We start from the raw sequence: 26,467 nt of genomic DNA on the forward strand, positions 1-26,467 counted from the left end.
GGGCAACCAAAGGTATGCAGGCTACTCGGTATTTTTGTAGCATCGAATTACATGCTACAATCTAGTAGCAATCTCTCTGGCCGGCTACTTTGGCTTTGGCACTCGCAACTCAGGATTCGGGCTGAGTTGACTAAGCTAGGGTTCTGGACACAGTAGAAAAAACTTCAAAACCTAGAGATTTTGATTGACTGTTCAATTCGCAACTTTCATTCATTCATGGAAAATGCTTTTCTAAATGTGTACGCATTCTTAGTAGCCTGATCTTCGGTGGATGCGGGGATCCCCAAAACCAGCCGTTCCAAGATTACTTGGACGATCACATGATCTTCCGAGTCCACATTTTCCAGGGACAGGAACTGGGATGTTTTAGATAGGAGTAGCAATAACCCGCATTTATCGGCCTCATTCGCTCAGTACGTGCCCCCTGTTGCCACGAGTATGGCTGCGGCATATTATATTGCTCGTATCATTCGTCAGTATGCTTGATGTCGGCCTACCTTGTACCGTACCGTTCATAGACACCCTCAAAGACGTCATCCAGGAGATTGTATCGTGATTGAGGCAATATCTTTGCAAACAGATGATCGAATTTTCAAGACAAGTTTTTCTTTCTTTTTCACCTGTCGACTCCATTCTGTATTGACTATAGTCCGATTACACAGTTTCTTGTCTCGACTCCCAAAGATAAAACGTCTCAAGCATAACAGTAACAGCTTTTTATTCAAAGCACACGGTTCATCATATAAAACTTTCAGCTCTTAATATCACCATGGAGGAAATTTGCAAAGGGGAAATACATCTCGGTAATAACATAGTGGTGTAGTCCTTTCGGCCGTGAGCTTTTCTTCTTTGGGTGAAGAGTAAGCTGAGACCCTCGGCTTCCATGCACGTAGGTTAGCCACCTAAGGTAAGATGTAAGTAGGGTTTCAAATATCGCTCTAAATTTCCTCTACAGATCTTGCATGTATAGCCAAACGCCTGCAAGCTGGCCGGAAGAGGTTGTCCCCGCCGCGAATGTCTACAATCTGCCATGGATCGTCGCACAAGCTACGTCAGGCTACATGTGCTTGATACACACCTTTATCATCTACCGCGACAATTTCGCCGGAATGCTCACTTTTTTGGTATGCTTACTTGCCTATCTCACGGCATTGGAAGCGGCCGAGAGTCCGAAGGAAACGGAAAATACCGGGGTTTCCAGATTATAGAGGATGATATCAGTACAACGTCTGCTTATTACGGGAAACATTTCCTCTTGGTCCATACACAGAAATATTGACGCGGCGCTAAACCGGCATGACTCGACGAGCTGGCCAGTAGAGGGCCGAGTATTAAATGATTACATGAACCAGTACCCCATTACCCCAGATCGATCCTTGTCATTTACCCCGCGATTACAGGGTTCCCCCCATAGTTACAGGTCCTATTGGACCCGCCAGTACTCGAGGTTGAGACAAATGATTGTAGAGGATATCAGTACTGTCCAATGGTTTTCCGTCAATCGCCAGGCGGCTGGAGTTTGCATTTTCGGCAAAGCAAAACGGAATACAATCAAACAGAGGTGTCGTGATTCTCTCCGCGCCATTTCAAACCACTTCATGTCCTTGCTTCTGTGACATGGTTTGAGATGCAATCCGAGGGGCTCTTCCGAGAAGGGCGCCATGTGGTGCGATCTATAAAACCTTGACACCCAACCCCTTTGCACCGATGGTTCATGATATCAGAAATCCCAACTTCCATCAGAAGAAAGTCTCCCGATCGGTGACGGTCTGATTTTACCACTGCCTCATCGACATTATTGGTCTGTTGGTCTTACTTAAGTTTGGTCCATCATGGGACTTTCTACGAAACAGGACGATGCCTACAAACAAGGCGTGCAGCACATTGAGCAAAACGATGTTGTAAGCGACGCTATTAAGGCCGTGGAGCACCGTGACTTGGAGAGAATCGAAGAAACCCAGCCGGGCGCCTTTGTTTGGCTCTGTGTTGCAGCGACCGCCATCGGAGGTATGCTCTTCGGTTATGACACCGGTGTCATCTCCGGAGTTCTTGTTGTCATTGGCACAGATCTGGGGGGCAAGGAGCTCACCCACTCAGAAAAAGAGCTGGTCACCGCCCTGACCGCAGCTGGAGCTTTGATCGGTGCTGTTATCGCCGGTATTACGGCTGACAAGTACGGAAGAAAGCCTGCTATCTGGTTTGCTTCAGTTCTTTTCACCATCGGAGCAATCATCCAGGCAACATCTTACACTGTCGCGCAAATGGCCGTTGGGCGTCTTGTTATTGGCTTTGGTGTCGGATCGGCGTCTATGGTATGGCATCATATCAGTACTATTTTCCTGGCCGAACTCTAGAACATACAGCTAACATAATGTTCCTTCTCAGATCGTTCCCTTGTATATTGCAGAAATATCCCCGGCCCGTTTCCGGGGCCGGATGATCTCCATCGACATGATATTCCTCGGAGCTGGTTCTGTGCTCGCGTATGCCTTCGATGCAGCCTTTTATACTACACCCCATGGGTGGAGATACATGGTTGGAATCGGAGGGGTGCCCTCCATTATTCTTGGTGTTCTACTTTTCTGGTGTCCCGAGTCGCCTCGCCAGCTCATGTTCCACAATCACCGGGATGAGTGCATTCGGGTCCTGAAACGGATTTACCCCCACGGAAGCGAAGATGAAGTCGCTGACAAAGTTATGTCAATCGAGCGTGGAGTCAATCAAGCGAAGTCATTGAACGAAGAAATTTCACTTCGAAAGTCTGTCACAAGCCTCTGGACAGTCAAGGCCAACCTGCGGGCCGTCATTGCCGCCTGCGGACTGATGGCCTTTCAGCAATTTTGCGGATTCAACACCCTCATGTACTATTCCAGCACCTTGTTCGAAATCGTAGGATTCTCGAATCCCATCGCTGTGGGAACAGTCGTGGCTGGAACGAACTTCATCTTCACAGTGCTGTCCATCTTCCTGATCGACAGAGTTGGACGTCGAAGGCTTCTTCTTTGGACGATGTGGGGGATGCCAGTTTGTCTCGCGGTGGCAGCCATCGCTTTCCACTGGATTCCTCTTGATAACAACACGCTGGAGCTCACTTCCAAAGAGGTCGGGTGGCCCGCAATCTTGGTATTGGTGGCCATGATCATGTTTGTCGCCTTCTACGCAGCCGGTTTGGGCTGTGTTCCGTGGCAGGCCAACGAGTTTCTACCCATGGAGGTCCGAGCAATGGGCACCATGATGATCAACATCTTCAATTGGGGCCCGAACATCATTGTATCTTCAACATTCCTTTCCATGATGCGCGGTATGACCCCCTCCGGTACGTTTGGACTTTATGCTGGATTATCCTTCCTAGGATGGGTGTTCGTAATCTTCTGTTACCCTGAGGCAGCGAACATGACACTGGAGGAGATTAGAGTCGTTTTTGAACACGGCTTTGGTGTGCGTTATGCGGAGGAATGGCGAAAGCAGAGAAGCTTCGAGACGAAGGCCAGACGACAAGAGAACTCCGTGTGAGAAACGCGTTGCCATATTTCCAATCGATGGCTGTAAACACAGCGTGGTACCGCGTCATACGAATCCAAAGACGAACATCGTAGTTCTAAATACCTTATGGCAAATTGCACCAGTATGAACAAGATTATTGAATCAAGATTATTGAGATGCATAATAATCTAGATAGAAACAGGATGAAATAAGTAACCTCAACATCATTTATGGCACGCGCCATCATTTTCCCAACCTATCATAGGCCATTATCTAATTCTAGGCGATACTCCCAACGTGATTGAAAGACATTCTCACTTCGGCGTGGCGTCTCAATTTTCGCGTCACTGAATGTCCCTAGAAGTTCAGGATACCATTGACAGTCTAGCCAAGACAAGCGATCTTAGCTTGAATTTCCAAGAGAATTCATACCAGGATTTTGATGTTTACCCGCTATCATGGGATCTGGCAAGAAGATATGGCGACTAACACCATGAGAAGTAAGTTTTCTCACCTTCACGCTCCGTCATAGCAAGCTGTAGGTTCCCGCATACAAAATCCGCCTGGTCTAAGAAGTCTTGCAAGATTGAACAAGTCGAGTCCCCGTCCGGTGCTGGTGTTCTCTTCGTGCCCGGGCCCGGTCTCGCCCGGGGCTCCGCGTTGTCGTCCTTCGCGGTGAGGTCGTGGGGGGCGGCCTTTAATTGTCTCTCGGCGGCCGCGGGGTCCACGTGAGGTGCGGTGGCTGTGAGGAACGCGACCATATCGCAGACTTCAATGTCTTTGGGCTCGATGGTGTGCTTCTGACCTATTATATCAGTTATTCCTATGTCCCGACAGGCTCTAACAAAAGCGTAATGAATATGCCGAGCTGCGGGCCTCAGCATGACTCGTCGCCTTTTTGCCTCTTCAATAGCCCGTTTGTCTGCTAGTTGATACAGCTCGCTGGAGACTAGAACTACCCAGGTATCCTGTTTAAGCTCCCGAGGCTTAGACCAGCACTCGGCTTGAATCTCAGTAGCGTATCCTCGCAATTTCACTGCGTGGAGAGGGATGGACGAGACTTCTCCTAGAAGAGGTGATGCTTCCACTCCAGAGAAGCTCCCAAAAGTTTTCAAATCAGTGTTTTATGAGCAATATGCGCATGTCCACATGCGGACCACAGCAAACTAAAGGTGTCGATTGGTCTCCTTCCGTAACGTGACTTATCATGTCCAATTCTAGCATGGATAAACTGCCAGCAGCCTGCAGGTTGCCTGGCGAGCAGACACTTACCTCTCATATAGAACCTACTTTCAGCGGCACAGTTCACCGTCAACAGTGTCCAAGTGAATATCGCCAATGCAGGAGACCAGGCGGGCGACACGTCTAGTGCGGCCATTTTTTCCCTGTCAAAGGATACGTGAAGGAATATCAGAAGTCTGAATTCACTAGAGCTTTTTACACAGGGCCACTCAGGTAGACATTTATTATTAACTATGTCAAGATGCAAATTGGGGATCCAAAAGTCTAGGTAGCTGTTTTGTGGTCCAGGCTGACAACATATTATATTTTGGCCGCCGCCAACCGGTGCAAGGTGTGAATCGACCTAATGATGGCACCGCCTGGCTTGTTTCTACCCGCGCCTTTGGTAATTCACCTCGGTTTTGAGTTTATGGATTCTTTTATGCAGATGGCCTTGATTCTAGAGAGCAAAAGTTCCTGGGGAGTGGGCATATCCATCGGTTGACTTGACCGAGCTCCAACTGGCCTGACCGCGTTGAAAATCACTGCCTACAGACAGCCCTTGTTCCTACTCTGTGTACCTGGCCAAGTTGAATTAAACCCAGCGTATCCACAACAGGACTTTTTGTGAACCACACACGCACGCATACCTGTGCCGTTCTCGCTTGTGCGCCAACAGCGCAAGTAATAAATATGCACCTAACTTGGCAATTAATCGGCGACATTTCGCCCATGACAAGGATTTAACCCTCCGCTCGCATTCGCACGTCGAGAGTACCCTATCATCAAGCTGTTGCAGCTTGCTGGGTTGTGAGACCCACTTCCTGAAGCTATCCAGGCCGGTACACCGTATGTGACGGCGACATAATGCCTAACGGTCACTAACTGCACTCGGCGTACCTCCCTCATAGGCGATAGTTAGCCCTATAGGCAGAGATGAACTCGCCGAAGCACAATGATCTCCAACCTTGCTACGGAGACATCAAAATGCGCCAAGATCGCGGCAAAGGACACCGGACCGCAAGCCAAGAAAGAGGTGGTTTGATGGCGGCCATTTTTGATAGAGCGCGCATAGCTGTGCAAATTCTAGATCGAAGGCTTCTGTGAAGCACAACACCCAAGAAAAGTCAAGGGATTTTGAAATGGCATTCAAGCGTTGTCTGAATCTGTTGAGGAAGCCCTTTACAATGAGCATAAATAAGCCATCGCTGCCCGCTTAGATTCAGATATTACTAGTCTTCATTGACATCATCTACACATCTTCCAAGCAACTCAACGACTTCCACACAATATTCAAAGAAACATGAGGTTCAACATATGCCTCACCGCCGCTTTGGCATCCGTTTCGGCCTGGGCCACGCCACTTGAAGCCGATGCGTCCCTGGCCATCCGAGCTGAGGATCACTTACTTGATGCCCGCCAGACCGCCAGTGGCTGCTACCATTTGTACGGGATTCTACTTTTATTCTTTTCCGCTCAGCTGTAACCATGCCATCTGTACCATGCCGCTAACTGCATCAAAGTGCCTCACCTACTTGCTGTGTTCCGGGCGTCTGCATGTGTGCTGGCTCCCGCATCTACCTCGTCAACCGCGACCAAATGAACGCTGGCGGTCACGGTTGCGATCCCCCATGGGGATATATCGCGACTGGTTATACCAATCACCCTCAATCCTGCTGCCGTATCGCCCGCAACGGTGCAGTTGAGAAGGTAGAAGACGACGGTTCCGTTCTGGTGGTTGAGGCCTCGCCTATGGCAGTTGAGGAGTGACGAAAATGAGCCTGGTGGTAACTCTTCCGAGAATGATTGCCTTATCAAATGTAATCACTTATATTCTTATAATCTATTAAACAATGAATCAGCTGCATTTTTTGATTTCAGCTGAATGTTTGATAATGTAATTACCTAGTTTAAAATCTGGTGCTTTGATCGCAACAACTCTTGTCCCCGTAGACTTATGCTTAGCCTGAATATCCCAGGACAAGAGTCAATTCTGAAGTCGCGAAGTTCAGATTTACTTATCAATCTTTTCCAGCTAGGAACTGATGAACAATACAACTCATGGGGCAGCCTCATTCAAGAAATAAATCCAAGAGACCTAGCTACATTGAGGAAACATCCTCCACCTAAGGGGGGTGGGGTTGATGGCGGGATTTAAGGAAATTTCTAGTACACTTTCCATAACCGCGTTGTTCGTGTCTTAAATAGTTGATGTATTCACCAGTGGACCTGCTTTGAGGGTTCCTATGGGCCAATGGGAGAAAATCTTCACACAGGATCTAGTTCAGAGAACCGACAGTTTCGTTCGATTAACTAATTATAGTAAACAAGATAGATTAATGTGTGGGTAGGTCCTAAAAGTTGGATCCCAAGCTGAAATTAACAGTCAACATCTTGGCTATGTGAAATTCGATGGCCTGAAGTTGACAATGCTTGTGAGATCCGTTGTCACTAGGGCTTTCCATGAATTCCAAGCCCCCTTGAGATTATTAGCCTAGTTCTTCATGGCTGTGATATTTGGTTCCTACCGCCTAGGCCTTAAGATAGCACTGCAATGCACAGCGCCCGCCACCCCAGTTGTTGCTGACATGAACAAACTTGTCTTGGCTACCAGCCCGGAAGCAAGGCAAGAGGCAATCGGAGTCTTTATAAGGGTCTGAGCCGCCGTTCATGTCGTTGCAATTGTACCAAGCCTTGACGCTGAGCTTCTCGTATTTGCACAGAGGTTTCTCGCTGACTAGCGTGATGCCCTGGACACCAAAGATGCCAGCGGCAATGAGGAAAGTCGTAGAAATTATGAACTTCATTTTCGTCGATATTAAAGAATCGTAAGTTAAACAGGTTTACAAAGTGGACGCCGGTGAGAATCATACCCCCGCAGCTTTCCTGAGAGCGCCGTCTTATTTAAGTCATCTAAACTAACAGTACGTCAGTAACTGCTCGACTCACCTCAACCTTGACTGGGGCTGTTTTGATTTGAATAGAGTGGATATCATCTTTTTACCGAGATCTACAGATTGTTTGTTGCAAAATGCAAGGTACTTCTCGTGTAGCAATGCCTACGCGAGTCAACTCATATGCAAAATCCGCATTCAACCCCACAGACAAGGCTACATATCTCCCCAAGCTACTCCAAGTTTGATGGGAAGAGGGGCCACTGGTACTTGTGTGCACGCATTCGAATATACGACATCCCTAGAACTAATAGGCTCCCCCGCCTTACTAAATGTCCGAGGATGTACTCACTTCCGGATAAGGAGTGCGATGGCAATGTTGATTGGGGGACGGGTTTAAATCACCGACGATCCTAAGTCCCGCACACTAAGAAGGATGCTAGAGATAAAACACAACCTATCATCGTCTGATGGTGCATACGATCAGACCATGATGAACCGGGTCAGACATGGCGTTTGGTTTATTAGAAAGCATGGAAATATAATAGTACCCACAAGAGATAATTCAACATAGACAGCCAGTATCAGTACCCCTCGTCTCTTGACATGGGTTTTGCCGCGAAAGATATGAGCTTTCTCATGATCTGATTGCATGTATATTGCCATGAAGCAACGTGGTTATCTCACACGTGCGTGATGTCTTTTCCAACCGAACCATATGTATGCATGAAAGATAGGAGGCAAATTTAAAAAGGCTGCGTACTCCTCAAGCCACCTTGTAAGGCTATCTGGGACCATATCCCTGGAGGATATCGGTCCTCAATATCAGAAGCGGACGACAGCCCCTGAGCTTCTCCAATCACTCTCAAATCACGATATCGGCCATGTCAGTTTGAATTGGCTCAAAGCCTAGTTACTCAGCCGAGGTCTTTGGTCGTTACCTGGCTGTGCATCCACAGTGACCAACACTTCAGCCAAATCTATAACCATATCATCACGTTGTCTATCGACATTAAGAGGATATTCTCCCTCAGATATGCTGGTGGGTAAATCGATATTGAGCCTAGACCGAAGTTCATTTCCAGCCCTACTTAAGTGTCAAAACCCGTAATAGAACAGCGCATGAATCATGATCCTTGGCGACGACCACTGCCGATCATTTGACTTGTCAATCATTTGATTACATGGTGGTGTATCCACCGTTCTCATACTGGCTAACTTCATATCCCAATGGCCATGTTCAGGAGATAAGGCGGGCGAAGCGTTTGATCTATGTAACATACCTATCTGACGCACCTGTCAAACGAGCGTTTACCACAGCGCGTCTTGAGACCAGAGCAGAGTCATGGAGAATTGAAGATAGAAAAGCAACAAATAAAATGATTAATAAATATTACACTAAGTGATAACACCTCAATGTAAGTTAAATCTATGTTACAAATGAAATTCCATGTGTACATGATGCTAAATTAGATCATGGGCGTCCTGACAAAAACCTGTGCCATTGTTCAATAACCTCCTCTTTTTCCTCCGCCGTTGCTCTTCTGAAGTCATTGATCCCTTGCCTCAGCCTAATCAACAAAACCTCTGCTTTGAGCTCGGTCAGTCGATGCTTCGAGAGCTCTTTTTCTATCCCCTTGAGAGTGTAACCTGGTAAACCAAAGATTGCTACGTTGGTGTCAGTAAGGCGATGCGTCAAATTTTGAGCTCCTGGGTCCGGGAATATTTGCGGGAAACAAATATGAAAACTTACCAGCAAACAGATTATAAGTGAAGCCCCGACCCGCTTGAAATATTCCTTTCCCAAAACCTTTGATACCTTCGTTCTTGGCCCCTTTGTATGGCTTTACAGCAATACCGGTAAAGGCCTCCCATGTTCCCAGGGCGAATTCTTTGCCTGCAGTTCGAATTCCACTCCCAAACCCGGTGATTTCGTCTCGTCGTCGCACCTCGTGGCCAGCAAATCCGTATGACGGATAGTTGTGGAAACCGTTGGCAATGTTGTAAAAAACTGCAACTGGTGCCTTGAGACCTGCCTTGGCAACTTCGATACCATACCGACCAGTAGCGCGGGCAATTTCCTTTGCCCGACCTCGGCGATGTTTTCCGATTGAAACAACAGATGACTTGCGCCTTCCACGCTTCGTGGATGATTCCATCGCAATAACAGCTGAGGGATCTGCGCATTGCAGGGATTTAGTTGCCATCTTGAGGGCGATGGTGTTCATCTGGCTTGGTGTGAGGGTGTTCGCTCGCGCCACGCTTCGCAGATTGCCATCGGGACCAACAGCCTCATTCGTAGGGTCTGCTGGGTCTTCTGATGGCTCTCTGGTTGTATTTGTTTCTTCCTCGTTTGGCTTTTCCTTGCCAGCCTGCGCCTCAAGGTCTATCTCGTTCATTCGAATGACGGGTTCCGGGTGGTTGTGCAGACGGTGAGAGTAGTCCGACGTCGCTATTCCAATGGAAGTAAAGAATCCAGACACCGCGGCCGCCAGTCCGATCAGAGGGTGTTCGGCGCCCTCGTCAACATACCAATGCTTATGCCGGAGAAGTTTGAAATCATGTGGCCTGAGGAAGCCCTTGTCGACGAGGCATCCCACTGCAAAATTGCTCAGGTGCGCTCCGGTCTTCTTGTGTCGCCAGTTCGCCAGCCGCTCGGGGCAGAGATCGCATCGCATAGTATCAAGCGCCAGCCGCTCCTGTATATCCTTGGCAGTGTCGCCTGCGCCGTCTTCTTCCGCAATGTGCTGTGCCATTTGTTGCACCGCAACCTGAACCTCGGGCTTTAGCGCGAAGGTGATGCTGGCTGCTAGTGTCTCCGCGGTCATCTCTTTGAACGGTACTGGCATTGGGCCCGCGCCGGCGCGGGCAATCATCTGGCCCCAGAATGGCTGGTCGCCGAAAAAAGGGACGACGACCGTGGGACGGCCAGCTGCGATGCCGGCTGCGGAAGTGCCTGCGCCGCCATGGTGGACCACTGCCGAGACGCGTTTAAAAAGCCAGTCGTGGGGGCAGTTGCCGATGAGATACACATTGTCAGGAACGCTGTCACCGCCACCGACACCACCCCAGCCTTTGGAGACGATTGCGCGGACACCCGCGATTTCGACAGCTTTGAAGATGAGTTGGGTGAGGGCTTGAGGGTCATCAACGACGATGGAGCCGAACCCGACGTAAATAGGCGGGGGTCCACCCTCCAAGAAGGCTGTTAGGTCCGATGGAGGTGTATACTTGTCAGCCAGTGGGAGAAAAGAAAATCCTGTGATGTTGATGTGCGAGTCCCAGTCGGCGGGCTTGGGAATCAGGGACTCAGACCAGAGGAATGTGTAGGGTACTCGGAGTCTGGGGAGTAGCTGGCATCCCCACATTGGGCTGATGGGGTCAAGACCCAATGTTTGTGTGCGGAACTTGTTGATCAAGTCTCCGAGTCTGAATGCAAGTCATCCGTCAGTAACGAAAGCAGTGTGGCCAAGGAATGCAGAGCGACTGACCCTTGCCATGTCAAAAGCTCCATCATGATGAAAGAGAGGTAATTGGCAACACTTGTGTCAGCTTCGCCATAGCTCATAGAAGCCAAGGGATGATGAAAAGCCTGTGTGGGGCACCATGGCATGGTAAACACCATGTGAAGCGGGATCCCCAGCTTTTCGGCGCAGTGGATATGCGCCATCGAAGGGGGATTGGCGATAATTGCGTCGGCAACAAAAAGATCGTCGGCATCTTTCACGGTAGCCGCTGTTGTACGTGCCCCGGTTCCGTCTCCAGCTTCAATGCAGCTCCTCCAAGCCCCGTCGATGATCTCGGCCATTTCTTTCCTCCTCTGGCCGATGTCTCCGGCTTTGACACTCTCGCGACTTGGCAGCAATCCCGGGTTCTTGACCATGTATGCCATGAGAGCCTCTGGATCACCGCCGATACTAAAGAACTCAACTCCATTGGATTCGACAAATTCCTTGAAAACAGGGTGAGTGCAAATGCGGACCCGATGGCAATGCGGTTCGCTCATGAGAAGCTGAGCGATCGGTATGAAAGGTTGGACATCTCCGCGGGACCCGACGATATGAATGGCAATATTTAGGCGCGGGCTGCGTGTCGGCGGATTTCTCTGCAGATTTTCTAGAACAACACTGCTCCGCCTTCGCAGTCTAGCCTGCTCAAACTCTTCATCGTAATCGCCTGGATGCTCTTTGAAGGCTCCTTGGAAATCTTGGAACCACGTCGCCAGCTTCTTTGGGTTATCGTGGAAACGGACCTTGACGCGTCCATCATTGCCGACGTTGCCGGAGGTCGCAGTCTCGGATCTGCCGCTATCAAGCTGGATGTGTCCCAGTCCCCTGGATGTGACGCGACTGAGCGCCATATTGAAAGATTAGTTTGCTCAGACCCAGTGACCTGGGCTGGCGAGGTTTCCTCGAAACCCAATGCTCAATTTGTAGAAATGTTCGATGGTTTGTTGCGATTTGATAAGATGAGGTTCTGAGCTGGACTGCAAATTCAACTGTGCTGACTCGCAAAATCACGTGTGTCATCCGAGGCTTTCCTGTCAAACCGCATTCGTCGGCACTGTTCATCCCAAAAAAAAACAAAAAACAAAAAAAACACGTCATGGAGGGGCCATTTTCATATTAGCGTCATTACGAAATTAGAATTCGATGTAGATTTACGACGGGGATTAAGGTTGCCGCCGTTTGCAGTTAGTGTCTTGTCGGCTCTTTTATGGGCCCCAAAATCTAGACCCTTTGCCACTGTAACTGCCAAAAATGCATTGAGATCCCAAGTCCTTGGTCTTGGATGTCTTGATTTGATGAAAACTAGTTACTGGAGACTGAGATGAGGTTGATTTTGCCTTTTTCTTTGGCTCATGTTCATGACAAACGCCTCGATGACTGGGTTTTCTCGAATCAACAACTGGATGAAACTTTGTTTTCGGCTATCTTAGCGGGTCATTCGGATGATGATTTTTGCGTTGTGTTGCTATCCCTGCGGAAAGTCGGGTGCATCGGCAAACCCGGTCTCGGTCTCTTGCTGTCCGGCCGTTACTCTCGGGATTCTGCCCGACTCAAGTTTCTCGGCTACTTGAATCTGCTTCGGGCTTTTTGTAGTCCAGCGTCCGAAAATAAAACCAGAAAGGGAACGCCGCGACCACCGTCAACCCCGAGATAACGGAATATAGAATGACCAGAGTGGGGTCTTTGGTGATGGGCGATAATGCAATGCCAATGACCGCCGCAAGGCCCGCTGTCAACTGAGTTACGGCTTGAACCACGCTTTTCATGCTCTTCGGTGCTTGCTCGTAGGCAATCTCGGATATAGTTGCAAAACCTAGAATCTCTGCAATTGCGAGAATCATCCACACCGGCATCTGCAACCAAACGCTAATGTCGTTTCCCACAGTAACAGTTGAAGATCCCTGTTGGACAACAGCTTCGTCACAGCCCAAAGGGTGGTTATAGCAAGGTCCACGTGAGTAGATCACGTGCTGGATACCGGCTGCACAGGCCATAGCCGCGCCCATGATCAAGCAGGCAATCGAGATCCGAACAATGGGACCGAAAGGGACACCGGCTTTGCGGACAAGGGGGAAAAGTCCCCGCTGGATAATAGGGCCAAACACGATGCAGGCTACGGGATTCCAAACCTGCATCGTGTCGTTTGGAATCCCACCCAGTCGCATCTGGCCAGCTTGCGAAATGAGGTTGTTCATAATCTGAATGTATGCGAGATAGAAGGGCGCGGAAAATAATCTTTCGAACTGGTCAGCACCTCTTATCAAGTTGACTTCCTATCGGACCATAGGTTCTAGAAGCCCTAATATTGACTTCGCCGTATAGGCTGACTTACAACACTCTGCAGACTGTCAAAGCTTTCCGAAGGTCATCTATGATACTCGAATCCCATGGCACGTTTCTTCCGTATGACTGTTTTTGGGTGTCCGGTGAGGCAGCGTCGAGGCTAAATCGATGTCTCATGGCACACCACAAAGCCTTCATCGAGAGAGGCAAAACACTACCTCGACTGTCCAGGTTGACTAGTGAGAGAAGAGTCAGAGCTAAGAGTACTTTGCTTGTAGGCGCAATAAAAAGCCGCTGAAAGTTTCTCACCAAGTTTGTGCTGCCAAAAGTAGATTAAAATAATCGTTACAAAAAGCGATACGAAGCCCATTAGATATGATGCCCAGAAGTCAACCTTTTTCTCAATCCATGTGGATGCCAGTGATGATAATGAAGCAATGTTGGTTAGCCTTGGTATATTAGCTCCTGGAATTGGCAATGAATCAAAGAATAATAGTTGAGCTGTATACTCACCAAAAGAACATGTTTGTAATGAACTGAATTGTCAATGTCCGATCCGCGATTAACGCTTTGTTTCCTTTGGCTTTCAAAACCACTTCCTCTGAGCGGCTGTATTGATCGACTGAATAATAGTAAGTTAAAAGATCGATAGTACAGAATGCGAAAATCGAAGTAAGGGCATTGCTCATACCTAGAAAAGGGGGCAACGTAGCCTTAACACCTGCAACCCCAACTGCAAGTAATATCATTGCTACGATGAGACCGGGCAGTCCAGCACCGCGATCCAGAGCGATTGGTAAAGATGTTAAAAGTAGTATGAGGCTACCACATTGATATATGCTGGTATGCACAATGTCCGATCAGCTAAAGATCACCAAATCCGGCATGGCGCAGAGCAAGTCCTTTCAAGCATGACTAACCCAAGACTAAACATCAGAGTCTTCTGACGTCCATATCGCATGTCTGAACATATTGCGAACGGTATTGGTGATATGAATTGAAGAAGAAGAAACATGTTGCTCAAGTTCGTTGCTGTTTGTTGGCCGAGCCCCAACGCTCCGGGTACGGCGGTGCTATTTCTCTCATTCTGAATGTAGTTTTCTGCATCGCTGGTATTAGATAATGACACAATTTTCTCTGTTTAAGTTGAACAGGCATCTTGAAACAGGTAAAAGTGTCTGGTAGAACGATTTTCATAGTAAGTTTTACTCACGCAGAGGCGCTGACAAGCTATAGTATGCGAAGCGTTCTGCAGCGCCGGCGATTGCGACAATCCATACTGCGGCTGGAAGTCTATCAACAACAAGATGACGGTCCAAACCCTGCGACATAGGTTCATCTGTGGAGATCGCTATCGCTTGTTCTGATTTGACGGTTGTCCGGCACAGCATTTTGACTGCCTGGATTTCACTCTTGATATTGCCTTGGCTGGAATAACAGGACAAGAAACGTCAGATACCAGCCGAGCATACAGTTTGAGAGCATTTACAAACCATTCGGCGTTTTCATCCTTACCAGGCATGATCACCTTGACGGGACATCCAAGAGAATAAGGAATCTTGGATTGATGGTGCATTCAATTCACAGACAGGCCTAGCACAACGGTGTAGGAGGAGCTGAGAATGATCATGAAGACATGAAGACATGAAAACACAAACAATTTCGTGGAGCACTGCCAAGACGTATTGAAAGCTTTCACCCCGCAGTACCAAAGTTCCAAAAGTCATCGCAGTAGTATGGTGTACGTGACATCGTGGCTTGCGACATCGAATGACAGTACCGAACCGATGCATCTCAGCGAGCATGTTTGAGCACATTTGCACCAGTACCTTGCAGCTGCCAAGCCAAACCCTTGCCACTTCATCATGGAGGCGCATGTACGTAACCAAATTGTTTTTACTATGTTAGCGCTGAACTCATTGATCAATCTGACAGCTCAGCATACTTTTAGTAACTGCGTAGTATCAAATGATCAAATTGAAAAAATTGCAAAACTTGCAAAAACGAGTTATTGGTGCTTCGAACCCAAGCGATCTGCAGGTTGAGAAAAATGCTGTTTTTACATGAGCGGTGAGCTACCACGCCTTCTCAGCCCGAGACCGTGCGTAACTGGAAGCAGAACAACAGTCAGAAAAGAATTGACGAAAATAAATTCCCAAAAGGTCAGTTCATACGTAGTGACGGTATTTCCAAGTCTGATATGATTGTCAGAGGAAAGTTGGCTGACACTTGGAGTCAACTTTAACCAATGCTAGCAATGAACCTCATCCTGTATAAATGTGAGGCGTGGTTTAAGTTATCGTGTAAGCTTACTTTTCCTCTCACTCATCAACTAGCTTATACGTAAAGTGGTCTTTGACGAACTGGGCCTTCTCCAAGCAATCCTTCCGTCCCATCCTTGAAGCTACAGTGACGTACGCCACCCACCAAAGTTCATCAGATTCCGGACCCTGCACCACATCCCCTCGCTTCTTACATGTCTTGTAATCCACAACGCAGTCCTGCAGCCAAGCATAACGATCTATCATCTCCACAACCGCATCCCCGGTCTCCATGACGCCCGAACGTGTGGCTGGGAGAATCGTTACACCGAGGGTGTACTGAGGTTTGCCTCCTCCGAATGGTTGAGCAAGTGCCCTGATGCGCTCTTCTTCTGCTGATCCGAGGCTGAAGAGTAACCTCATTGCATAGTAATCGACACCGTATGCGAGGAGCACGCCCACCGTGTTGAGATATCCCGGTGGCCGTGCGTTGACCTCGTGAAGGTAGCATGACGGTTCTTCGACACTCTTCGTTCCATCCGTCGATGAAGTAACTTGAAGATCCATAAGTCCATTATCCTCACGAGTTGTGTAGTTAGCCTTTGAGTTCCGAACTCTAGCCTCGCAGTGAAAAACGCCAGATTTGAAGCCTTGACGAAGAATACTTTGCCTCAAGGATTCTTTCATCATGGATTTCTCCTGCGGGGGGAGTGCTGAGGGCACGACCATGAGAGTCTCCATGAAGTTGAGGTCTTTGCCGCCTTCGTTTTGAATGGTGTCTGCTGTGCAGGGAAAGTCGTCTGTGATGTCGAAGAAAAGAATCTCGCCATCCAAAATGACAAAGTTTGCATCGACCTCGGGGCCATTAATATATGGTTCCACCACAACACCCGTGCTTCTATTCGCAGAGTTGGCATGACGGGCTGAGGCTCGCTTCACAGCGGCGTATAGAGAAGCCACATTATGGACTTTGGAAACACAGTCTGAGTTCCAACCTGTACACGGCTTTACAATCAGAGGATAAGTGAGCTTGTTTCGCTTATCTGCTAAGATGGCATCCAGTTCGGCTGGATCCTTAACTGCAAAAGAATCGTTGGAGTCGCTGGCTTCGAGCTGTCTGGTAGCCGCCTTGTCTCCAGCGATATTATATGCTGATGACGGCGACGTTGGTAGCCCCAGAATTTCGCAAGCTTTCGCAACTCCAGCCAGTCTCACGTCGCTGATGGTCGTGATGCCGTCAACAGAATCTGGATAACTTCTCACTACTTCCACGATTCGGTCAGCAAAACCGTCGTCAATGTCGATGTTTGTCGGAATGAAAGCCTCGCGGAGATGCGCGTGAGGACCTTGATTATCTTCGAGCCAATGACCTGGATGGTCGAGCACTACGAGATTAATGCCTAGAGCCCAAGCAGCTTCATATGCGCGGCGGCTCGATTCAATGTCTTCGCGACCCTGAACCCACAGCACACGCCGTCTCTGAAGTGGCTGCTGAAGAAGACACGGAAAAGATAATCTCTTTTCTGTTTCCTGATTCAGAACTCGAAGAAGAGACTCGGGATTAATCGAGGCAGTTCCCTGGAGAAGCAGGGCGCCGATTGCTTGAGAAACAAAGCCCAAAGATGTGGTGGTTTGCGATCCATTGGGTAAGATGCCTTTCGGAATGGCAGATACTGAAGAGAGTGGCTTCAGGAATGACGTGCTTGTGATAAGAAACTCAAAGCCCTCAAAACGACGATCAAGGAAGTCGCATCTCGCAACGTAGCCATTGTCGTTCGGGAAAAAGAGTCTCACAACGGCAAACGCGGCTTGTTTTGAGGTAGAGTCATGAACCGTTTTGATAGCATCTCTGAAAATACTGAACTCGACAGAATCGAAGGGCTTGTCTGAGAGGTTGATGGCGTTGTGCACGACTTCATCTGGGTGCTTTTCGAATGCCGGAGTCAGGATGAGATCCAAAGTCCACAGCTGCGATGATGAACTATTTGGGCTGCATGCATCAGATTCAGCTTGGATCGTAACCCAAGCTACAGCGTACAAATGCGTCAGCGGTGTTGAAGGATCATTTGAGATCGTAAAACATTACGTTTACGTACCCAGTTTTCCCAGAGACGATAAAACTAGTTTATCGTAGCCAAATTGTCCAGACGTATCTTGAGAGTACATATTGTAGTATTTGCAGAAGACTGCTGTTGGAAGCGGCTCGACTGGACTTTATTGGAGGCCGGGATGGTCAAGTTACTCAAAAAAAGATCTGGGGGAATGCAGCCTGAAAATGCGGCGAACACTGATCGTAAGGTCGTTTCGTACCAAGACGGCCAAACCGACTACCATGTTGCCTAGCGCCCAATGTGAAAGCTTTCCGAATTGTGACATCTGGGATGCATCTAAACCTCGGACCGATATCCAATCAGGGAACGTGTGAAGCATCTTGCCAAGGAGCACGCCAACGACAAGGGGTACCAAAAACTGCTCTTATGCACTCAAATTAAGCCTTGCTACATAATGTTACGAGACAAAAACAACGCAAGCATCAAGGCCAAGAAAGCTTGGCAACCCCATTTTCAATTTATTTGTGCTTACCTCGAAGCCTTTTGGTTCAATAACTTGCTCACAGGTGCGGTCTCTCTCCATAGTCTCAAATGAGCGGCAAAGAATATCTCAATGTCTAAACGTGCTCGTTTGAGTGTAATGATCAATAGCGTAGCATTGCATTAGTCTCCAGCTTGGCGTTCTGGATCGGCTTAAGACCAGCCCGCCGCGCGGTTGGTTAATTGACCTTTGGGCAATGTTGCCGGCTATTGAAGTAACCTAAATTGACAATCGTGGATGAATCCACGCCGTGGGATCGATAAATGATGGAGTTAAAGAGGAACTTTGGTAGCACGCTGCATGATGTTGCGTTCGCGACGTGCAGCTACCGTGGTTAATCACCTGCTCAACGATGTCCTGGCACTGTTTAGGGGCTGGACGTATCCCAAAATAATCAGTGAATGCGTTAGTGAGATCAAGTCATAAAATCATATAAAGGCTCACACAAGCTTTTTGGATCTTCATGGAGACGTCGACGGTAATTCTTACATGCGAAAATGGACCACCTCAACGTTTTTCGTGGGCCTTACTCTGTTGCCGATTATTTCGACCCGGACAACAACCCACTTCTTCCTCTCGTCGAAATTCCCGACTCTCTGAACCCCTTTCGTCGCGATGGCGTAAGGATTTATGCAAAGCTTCTTACTGCATTACCAGCCCATAACGTCAAGTCATTGCCAGGTACTTCTTCCTCTTTCATCATCGCATTTGAGTACCAAATCCATGCATTTACAGTTATTTGCAGTTAACTAAGTGATTGCTGATATGTTACAGCTCTGAGTATGCTCTTGGCTCAACCAGACGCTGCTGAAAAGGCCATTGTTGAGGCGAGCTCGGGCTCGACAGTTCTTTCCCTTGGTATCCTGTCTCGCGTACTGTGGGGGAATGAAAATGTGACAGCGTTTGTGACCAACAAGAAACACCCGGACTCACTTAGACTTCTAAGATTCTTCGGATTAAAAGTGTGAGTGAGATTGACATATTCCGTCACGAGCCCCTACTGAACCAAATAATTACCTATAGTTCTCTATACGGTGGGCTAGCACAGCAAGAGCCGACAGATAAGAGAGGGATAATGAACAGACTCAGGATCAATGCAGAGGAAGACAATATGATTTGCTATCCTGGACAGTATGATAATGAAAATGTGAGCAGAAAGTGTTTAACCTTCGCCTTGATGATATTCACTGACCTGTCAGAATTGGAAAGCTCATGAGCGTTGGACTGGACCTCAGATTCTGAGACAGCTGCCTGAAATCAATGTCTTCTGCACAACTGTTGGGACTGGAGGTGAGATATACCAAGCAGTTTTACATCTCATCAATGGCGTCGGTCTCAATCTTTCCAGGCTGTATCACTGGTACAGGGGTATACCTGAAGTCTCAGAAACCCTCTGTACAAGTCGTCGGGTAAGCTTCATCAACAGACCCCGGCTTCCCTATATCAAATACTCACTGTATCCAGTGTTTTCAATGTTTTTGGTGACCCAACACCAGGCCCTCGACATTTCTATGGCTTTCAAACATGTGGGTTTCCGTGGAAGGGGACAGTCGATGCCCAGCAAGAAGTCTCTTCGGCTGCAGCATACTCCATGTCTATGAAACTTTCACGCGGAGGAATTATTGCAGGCCCTTCTTCAGGGGAGGCCCTCCAAGGCCTTCTGGACTATCTCAAAGAAGCCAAGAACAGCGGCCAGTTGCAAAATCTAGCCGAAGAATCAACAGGCGAGATTTCTTGCGTATTCACCTGTAGCGACCTCCCTTATCAGTATCTGGATGGTTATTTTCAAAAGCTCGCCAAAGAAGAGTTTGCACCAATTGAGAACGATGTGTGTATTACCTGGCACTTTACGATTGGCTTTTAGGATACTGACAACTGGATTTCCACAACTTAGATACTCCTATCATGTGATCAAGACAGACATGATGAGCGTTGGATGCTGAGTCCCGAAGAAGCAGCCGAGTTGCTACGCAGCCGAAAATTATCTAGCAACTTGAAAAGAAATGGCGCTTCCAATTTACAATTGAGCGAGAAGTGTATTCAAAGTTCTGCTGGTCCCAGCAGCAACAATAGGACTCTTCTTCGGTGGGTAAAGAGTTGTTTTCTAGGCATCGGAAGAACAGAGGAGGAGAATCCGTCCATGACATCTTTAGAGGAATCGGATGAGTCTGTGAAGGTGGTGGACCTTCGCAGTGCTCAAGATTTCTCCGATTTGCATATCCATGGAGCCCACCAAATATCATTGGACGGTCCTACTCCAGGAGCGGCGGGTGGTGTGGATCTGTTTGCGAATGCTGGAGCTGTCCATGCTGTCTGGACAAACTTGCAGATGCTGTTCAAAACGTACCCAGTGGCTGAGCTTTTTTCACAAGCAAAATGCCACAGTACTACGATCATTATTCTATGCTACAACGGCGAAGTCTCGCGACTTGCCACTTCCATTCTTCGAAGCAAAGGGGTTGAGGCATTCAGCATTAGAGGAGGCGTCGAGGAGCTTTGGAAAGTGATGGATGTCATGTAATAAGGGACTTCTTCGTCAAAACTCAAGAATTCCGAACTATCGCTTCGATTATTTCCAGGCTGCAACAAGCTCATTAGGCTTGAGGAATGTGATTAGAAATCGACAAGGAGTCTATGGTTACGCTCAAGCTTCATCCCACCCTGGTCCCTTTGCGCTGGGATGTGGAGTAGCTCAATGGTGCATATAATAAGAGCGCCCAATGAAACCTTACTTTCTTTTAGCGGCACGGCGGAAAATTGTCCGCACCCACGCAAGCCAAGACGCCAAGAGAGCGAGAATGAGCAAGATATCTGTCTCGTCCACTCATTTGCTTCGATATGGTAAGACGTCGTCGTGTCTGGGATAGGTCAGGGTCTGCTTCTGATCCGGGCACCCACCCACGACAAGGGGCGAGTGTTACATCCTAGCAGAACACCCGCCGGAGACCTCGCCTAAGGCAAACAGGCAATGCGCAAGTTTTCCAAGCTGCCAGGAGATATTAAAGATGATGTCTAGTCTCGAAGTTTCCCACCCGTCATCACGATTGCTCCGCTCACGCCGCGCAAAGGGAAGCACCGTACTTGGGAGAAAACCAACAATTTCGCAATGCCTCCGAAGAGTCTTGTCCTCGCCATCCTCGCCGGCCTTCGTCTCCCCGAAGTGCTGGCCGATGGACGGGGGCTCATTGGATGGGGCAAGACCATGTACCACCCGACATGTGCCTTCGCCTGTAGAGGAGTTATCAAAGCATGCCCACTTCTCTGCACGCCGACAGATGGCGGGGAGGTCCATGGTATGGGCCATTCAACCACCACAACGCCCCCAGAATGTTTCACCAGTGATCCGGCATTTCTTCGCACAATGGCTCTCTGCCTAGACACCTATTGCCCTCTGGTTGATGGAGCTCCTCGAAGCTTGCTCGAGAACTACTGGGCTTCCCACCTCGCAACCGGTACTGTCGGCGACTACCAGTGGAAGCCTACAATATCGTACGCAGAGGCGCTGATAGCGGCGCGAGACGATGAGCGTCACACATTGAGTAACAATGGAACTAATACAACGGACAGCAATTCCCACAGCGGTCACCGAAAGCTCAAAGAACGGCATGACCACAGTGGCGGGTCCGAAGACACGGGGACTACAACTCTCGGCACGCATAGCAGTTTGCCTACCATCAAAGCCAAGCAGCCCCTTAACGTAACCAGTTTCATTGCTGAGGCAGACTGGCAGAAACAATACAACGGAATGATGTCTTTCGAGATCAACGAGATCGGGCATGCTACATACACGTAAGTGGAGCGTCTTGGCAAGCTGACACCATTTAATGCACAAAGCTTACACCTTTACAGGATTATTGTGCTATTAGTTGCACTTTTCGTCCCTGTGTTCCTATCGCTCGCACGTTTCGTTCCTGCCATTACACGAAGCCGAACATGGACATGGATTAACTCGACACTCATCCTCCCGGCTGTATGGGGCACGAAACACCATGAACCAATAGCCATGAAACTCGGCGGCGGTATTGCCCCGACTCGGGGTCAGGCACTCTACATCGCCTTACTCAGCTTTCTAAACGTTATTTTCGTACTTGCTCCGTATCACATGATTCAGCCCCAGGGCACATTTGGCTCAGCTCAAGAGCAGGAAATCAGCATCATCGGGAATCGAGCAGGAAACCTTGCCCTAGGAAATATGGTTGCTCTATTCATATTCTCTGCCAGAAACAATCCCCTGCTCTTGCTGAGCGATTGGAGTCATGGTACTTTCTTGCTTCTGCATCGCTGGCTGGGATACTGGACAATCTTCCACACAGTCCTCCACTCCATCATGCTGCTAGTCTACTACAAGATGTTTGGAGACTATGCTGCGGAGGAAGTCAAGCTTTACTGGATCTGGGGTATCGTTGGAACGGTTGCCGCTGTTTCGATTTGGCCGGCATCTCTTCTTGTGGTTCGACAAAGGGTTTATGAGCTGTTCCTAACTCTTCACCACGTTCTCGTCATTCTCTTCTTGGTTGGCTTTTACTACCATATTTGGTATTGTTACAAGTACAACTGGGGCTACGAAATCTGGGCTTTCATTGCAATCGCCGTCTGGGCTATTGACCGGTCTTGGCGGTTGGTACGCATGGCAATGAATGGCATCCGCACTGCAATCGTATCTCCCGTTTCAGGCTCAAACGGAGAGTATTTTCGTATCGAAGTTGAGGGTGTGCATGCCCATGGCGTTGTCTACCTGTGCTTTCCGACTCTCAGCTGGAAATTCTGGGAGACTCATCCGTTTTCAGTTGCCTCTTCCTTCACCGGTGGTAACCTCCAGATATCCTCTCATACCAGCAACTCAACTTCTGCCGAAGACCCTGAGAAATCGACGGCAGTTTCCGGAAATAGGGAGCATAACACCTTTGAGTCCAACGTCCTCCCATCAGAGAACCGAGAAAAAGCGATACATGGCCCACAGGCTATCTTCCTTGCGCGAGGTCTTACAGGTATGACAGCGAAACTAGCTGCTAAGCTTGAAGCAAGTGGAGGCACCTTTCGCATTCCAGTATTGCTGGAAGGGTCATATCATTCGAACATCACGGTCACACTCTCACATTGTACGTCTTTGCTATGCATTGCTGGGGGTGTTGGCATTACTGCCGTCTTGCCAATACTCCGTTCTTTCGAAGCGCCTCGTCGATCTCGTCTGGTTTGGGGCGTCCGTTATGACGGTTTAGTGACAGGGTTGCGGTCTGAATTGGCACACTTGTCCAATACTGTAGAGGTCAGTATTAAAACGGGGGAGCGAATTAACATTGAGACCGTCCTTCGAGAGGAGTTAGCAGAGGCTAGCGAAAAAGGACCCGTTGGAGTTGTTGTCTGCGGCCCACCAAGTATGACTGACGAGGTACGAGTAAGATTGTCGGAACTGGGACGGAATGGAGAGGCAAAGAGAGCCTTTGTCTTAATAGACGAGGCGTTTAGCTGGTAAATGATCTCCGCGTCCAGTATCTCAAGAATATTGCGTAATGAAACCTGCTAGATTATAGAAACATAGTAACGAGATTAACTGTTCTTTATTGTTGTCGTGGCAGCTAGTAGTAGATGTGATGTGATGAGGGGGTATAATCTGCATGAATCGACAGTCAGAGTCATTTGACGCATACCAGTTTCAATAAGCTTCGGCATTCGTAACTGCCCTTGCCTGAATTCTCAGTCATATTTCGCCACTAGCAGTGAAAATCAGTTAACGAGGAAAGTGGCCTATAAAGGGTACATGTTATCCGACTATGCAATAAACTTTTGCTTTATATAATCGCTGAGCTGACCATGCGTGTAAGCTTCCACGGGTGTTAAACGTGAAGAGTTAACAACAACACATGAATCGCTGATGAGCAAAGAGCCATTTTCAAAATGTGCGAATTTCGGTCGGCGGCAGCAGCTTTTGCCGATTAATTAACGAGTCCGCCGTCCGCGGGGACCGACGTTGACCCAAAGAAGTTGATTTTTGAGTCATTCACTTTTTAAAACTATTGGTATTAAGAGATTTAGCAGGCTAATACAATTCAGTAGCAGCACTAGTAATTTTCTTTTTTGAACTTCAGGTCCTATTAGCCCTGTAGGAACTATGCTGCTCTTGAAGCTAAGCATGGATGGCCTGTCTACTTGACCGACATCGGCTATCATTTTAGAGTTCCGCCAATATCAGTTTTCCGATACTTCAACGCTAGCTCTATTCTTCTTGACCAGATATTATAAACAGGTTGTCTACCCTCCTCAAAGACTCTTAAATCGTAGGCCGTTATTAATAGACTCATTGGTTCAAGATGGCAGCAGTCGGCACAGGTCATCCTGTGGAGGGCCTAGACCAGAGCCGAGTCCAACTTTCGGTTTACTCACGCTTCAAACCGTTGCAAAAGCGAATTATTACAGCCATTGCTGCATTCTGTGGCTTCCTTGCGCAAATGTCAACAACAAGCGTGTTAGCCGCTGTTCCAGAAATTGTCGCAACTTACCACACAACGGCAACAGTCATCAGCGTCAGCAATGCAGTTTATCTTGGATTCATGGGTCTGTCAGCGTTTATTTGGGGCCCATGGGCTGACATTTTTGGCCGACGATCGGTGCGCATCACATATTGTTAAACTGGAAATCCTCTCTAACTACCTAGTCCCTTAGGCCTATATCTATAGCCTCACTCTTTTCCTTGTTTTCACGATTGGGACAGCGCTGGCACCCAGATTAGAGCTCTTTTTTCTATTCAGAGCCTTTACCGCCTTTCAGGGAACATCGTTCTTGATTCTCGGATCTAGTTGTATCTCGGATATTTACCACCCGGTAAGCGCCTCCGCTGCTGCCTGATTCCATTCTGCTGAAGAATCTAATCGACATTTCTACTCATTTAGACAGAGCGAGCGACTTCTTTAGGTTGGTTTCTGAGTGGGACAACCATTGGTCCTGCATTTGGACCACTTCTAGGTGGCATCGTGGTAACGCTGACTTCCTGGCGTGTTATCTTCTGGATCCAAACTTCTTTCGCGGCAATCGCGTTGGCATTTGTATTTTTCTGCTTACCTGAGACTATCCATCAATCTCGTGAATCTGAACTTGCAGGTCTCGGCCCATTGAACAAGTGCCGGAAACTTTGGCAATGGGGGAACCCGGGCCGAGTGGTTAAGATGTACGGTAACAAGAATTTGCTTCTTATTGTAAGCTCCCCATCCAAGGTTTGCGATTTCGTCTAACTTCAGGGTAGTGCCTCGCCTCTTCGTCGTTGGTGTGGAACATGTACTCTCTTCTCACTCCCATCCGATACGTGCTGAACCCGAGATTCCACCTCACGACCCCACTTCAGTCGGGATTGCTGTATATAGCTCCTGGCGTCGGCTATGTGGTTGGAAGCCAAATTGGCGGTCGATGGGCAGACTATACTGTTGCTTCATGGATCCGAAAGCGTGGCATCCGGTTGCCCGAAGACAGGCTCCGAAGCAGCCTCATTTTCTTGGGGCTAATGCTGCCAGGAACCATGGTATTGTATGGCTGGACATTAGATAAGATGTTTGGCGGCGTTCCATTGCCTATAATCTGTATGTTTTTCCAAGGCGTTGCGCAGCTGGCGGCATTTCCAAGCTTGAATGCCTATATTTTGGATGTTATGCAGCATCAGAATGGTGAAGCTTCAGGTGAGGTCAAATATCCTGGTTCGACAATCACGCGAGACGATGAAGCTGACCCTCTCCAGCCAGTCATTACCTGATGAGATACATGATAGCAGGGCTTTCAACTGCAGTCTGTCTTCCCCCAATTGAAGCTGTCGGCGTCGGCTGGGTCTCGACAATGTCGGCTGGCATTCAATTTATTTGTGCAGGATTGGTCTATCTCACGGTTCGACTTGGTTCGACTTGGCGCAAAACACATCAGGTGGCCATCCCACTTTGAGACCAAAGATTCCGGGTGTTCATTTCCCAAGACCCTGCAGACTTCTTGAAGGGTCGGCAACTCCTCGCGCACCATCGTCAAACACATGCATGGTTTCTAGATATAACTATGAAATAGGGTGCCATCACTCTAACTTATATCCTAAGGTCGATTCTGATGCATGACATATGTGAATAATGAATAAAGATTCAATTTTTGGTATGAAAGGACGCTAAGGGCGTGATTGGCTTGCATATGGTCCTGGAAAAGGTACATATGCTGAAAGCGAAACATCCCCCAGCCAAGGTCCGAGTAAGTAACATCT

At 48.3% G+C, this 26,467-nt stretch overlaps 7 protein-coding genes across 7 annotated transcripts; 3 read left to right on the forward strand and 4 right to left on the reverse strand.

Annotated features, from left to right (window-relative positions):
• Positions 1 to 1,832: 1,832 nt before the first annotated feature.
• EsH8_I_000226 (general substrate transporter) lies at positions 1,833 to 3,513 on the forward strand (the record flags this gene model as incomplete). Its single annotated transcript, XM_083267639.1, has 2 exons — positions 1,833 to 2,312; positions 2,386 to 3,513. 2 exons carry the CDS (start codon positions 1,833 to 1,835, stop codon positions 3,511 to 3,513), a joined length of 1,608 nt encoding a protein of 535 aa, XP_083118077.1.
• A 3,722-nt stretch (positions 3,514 to 7,235) lies between these two features.
• On the reverse strand, positions 7,236 to 7,511 carry EsH8_I_000227 (uncharacterized protein; the record flags this gene model as incomplete). The annotated part of the gene is made up of 1 exon (XM_083267640.1): positions 7,236 to 7,511. The coding sequence occupies one exon, from the start codon at positions 7,509 to 7,511 to the stop codon at positions 7,236 to 7,238; it is 276 nt and encodes a 91-aa protein (XP_083118078.1).
• A 1,561-nt stretch (positions 7,512 to 9,072) lies between these two features.
• Positions 9,073 to 11,958, reverse strand: EsH8_I_000228 (glycosyltransferase; the record flags this gene model as incomplete). The annotated part of the gene is made up of 3 exons (XM_083267641.1): positions 9,073 to 9,266; positions 9,352 to 11,027; positions 11,090 to 11,958. The coding sequence occupies 3 exons, from the start codon at positions 11,956 to 11,958 to the stop codon at positions 9,073 to 9,075; spliced, it is 2,739 nt and encodes a 912-aa protein (XP_083118079.1).
• A 699-nt stretch (positions 11,959 to 12,657) lies between these two features.
• On the reverse strand, positions 12,658 to 14,912 carry EsH8_I_000229 (uncharacterized protein; the record flags this gene model as incomplete). Its single annotated transcript, XM_083267642.1, has 8 exons — positions 12,658 to 13,342; positions 13,440 to 13,626; positions 13,700 to 13,839; positions 13,904 to 14,012; positions 14,082 to 14,230; positions 14,311 to 14,491; positions 14,604 to 14,818; positions 14,884 to 14,912. 8 exons carry the CDS (start codon positions 14,910 to 14,912, stop codon positions 12,658 to 12,660), a joined length of 1,695 nt encoding a protein of 564 aa, XP_083118080.1.
• A 799-nt stretch (positions 14,913 to 15,711) lies between these two features.
• Positions 15,712 to 17,817, reverse strand: EsH8_I_000230 (ATP-grasp domain-containing protein; the record flags this gene model as incomplete). The annotated part of the gene is made up of 2 exons (XM_083267643.1): positions 15,712 to 17,678; positions 17,748 to 17,817. The coding sequence occupies 2 exons, from the start codon at positions 17,815 to 17,817 to the stop codon at positions 15,712 to 15,714; spliced, it is 2,037 nt and encodes a 678-aa protein (XP_083118081.1).
• A 923-nt stretch (positions 17,818 to 18,740) lies between these two features.
• Positions 18,741 to 20,764, forward strand: EsH8_I_000231 (uncharacterized protein; the record flags this gene model as incomplete). The annotated part of the gene is made up of 7 exons (XM_083267644.1): positions 18,741 to 18,924; positions 19,018 to 19,207; positions 19,267 to 19,390; positions 19,443 to 19,533; positions 19,592 to 19,652; positions 19,708 to 20,071; positions 20,138 to 20,764. 7 exons carry the CDS (start codon positions 18,741 to 18,743, stop codon positions 20,762 to 20,764), a joined length of 1,641 nt encoding a protein of 546 aa, XP_083118082.1.
• Positions 20,765 to 21,349: 585 nt separating this feature from the next.
• Positions 21,350 to 23,716, forward strand: EsH8_I_000232 (ferric reductase family protein; the record flags this gene model as incomplete). Its single annotated transcript, XM_083267645.1, has 2 exons — positions 21,350 to 22,032; positions 22,093 to 23,716. 2 exons carry the CDS (start codon positions 21,350 to 21,352, stop codon positions 23,714 to 23,716), a joined length of 2,307 nt encoding a protein of 768 aa, XP_083118083.1.
• Positions 23,717 to 26,467: the final 2,751 nt, after the last annotated feature.

This window comes from Colletotrichum jinshuiense, chromosome 1 (genome assembly GCF_051148585.1).
Source record: "Colletotrichum jinshuiense chromosome 1, complete sequence".
Classification (NCBI taxonomy): domain Eukaryota; kingdom Fungi; phylum Ascomycota; class Sordariomycetes; order Glomerellales; family Glomerellaceae; genus Colletotrichum; species Colletotrichum jinshuiense.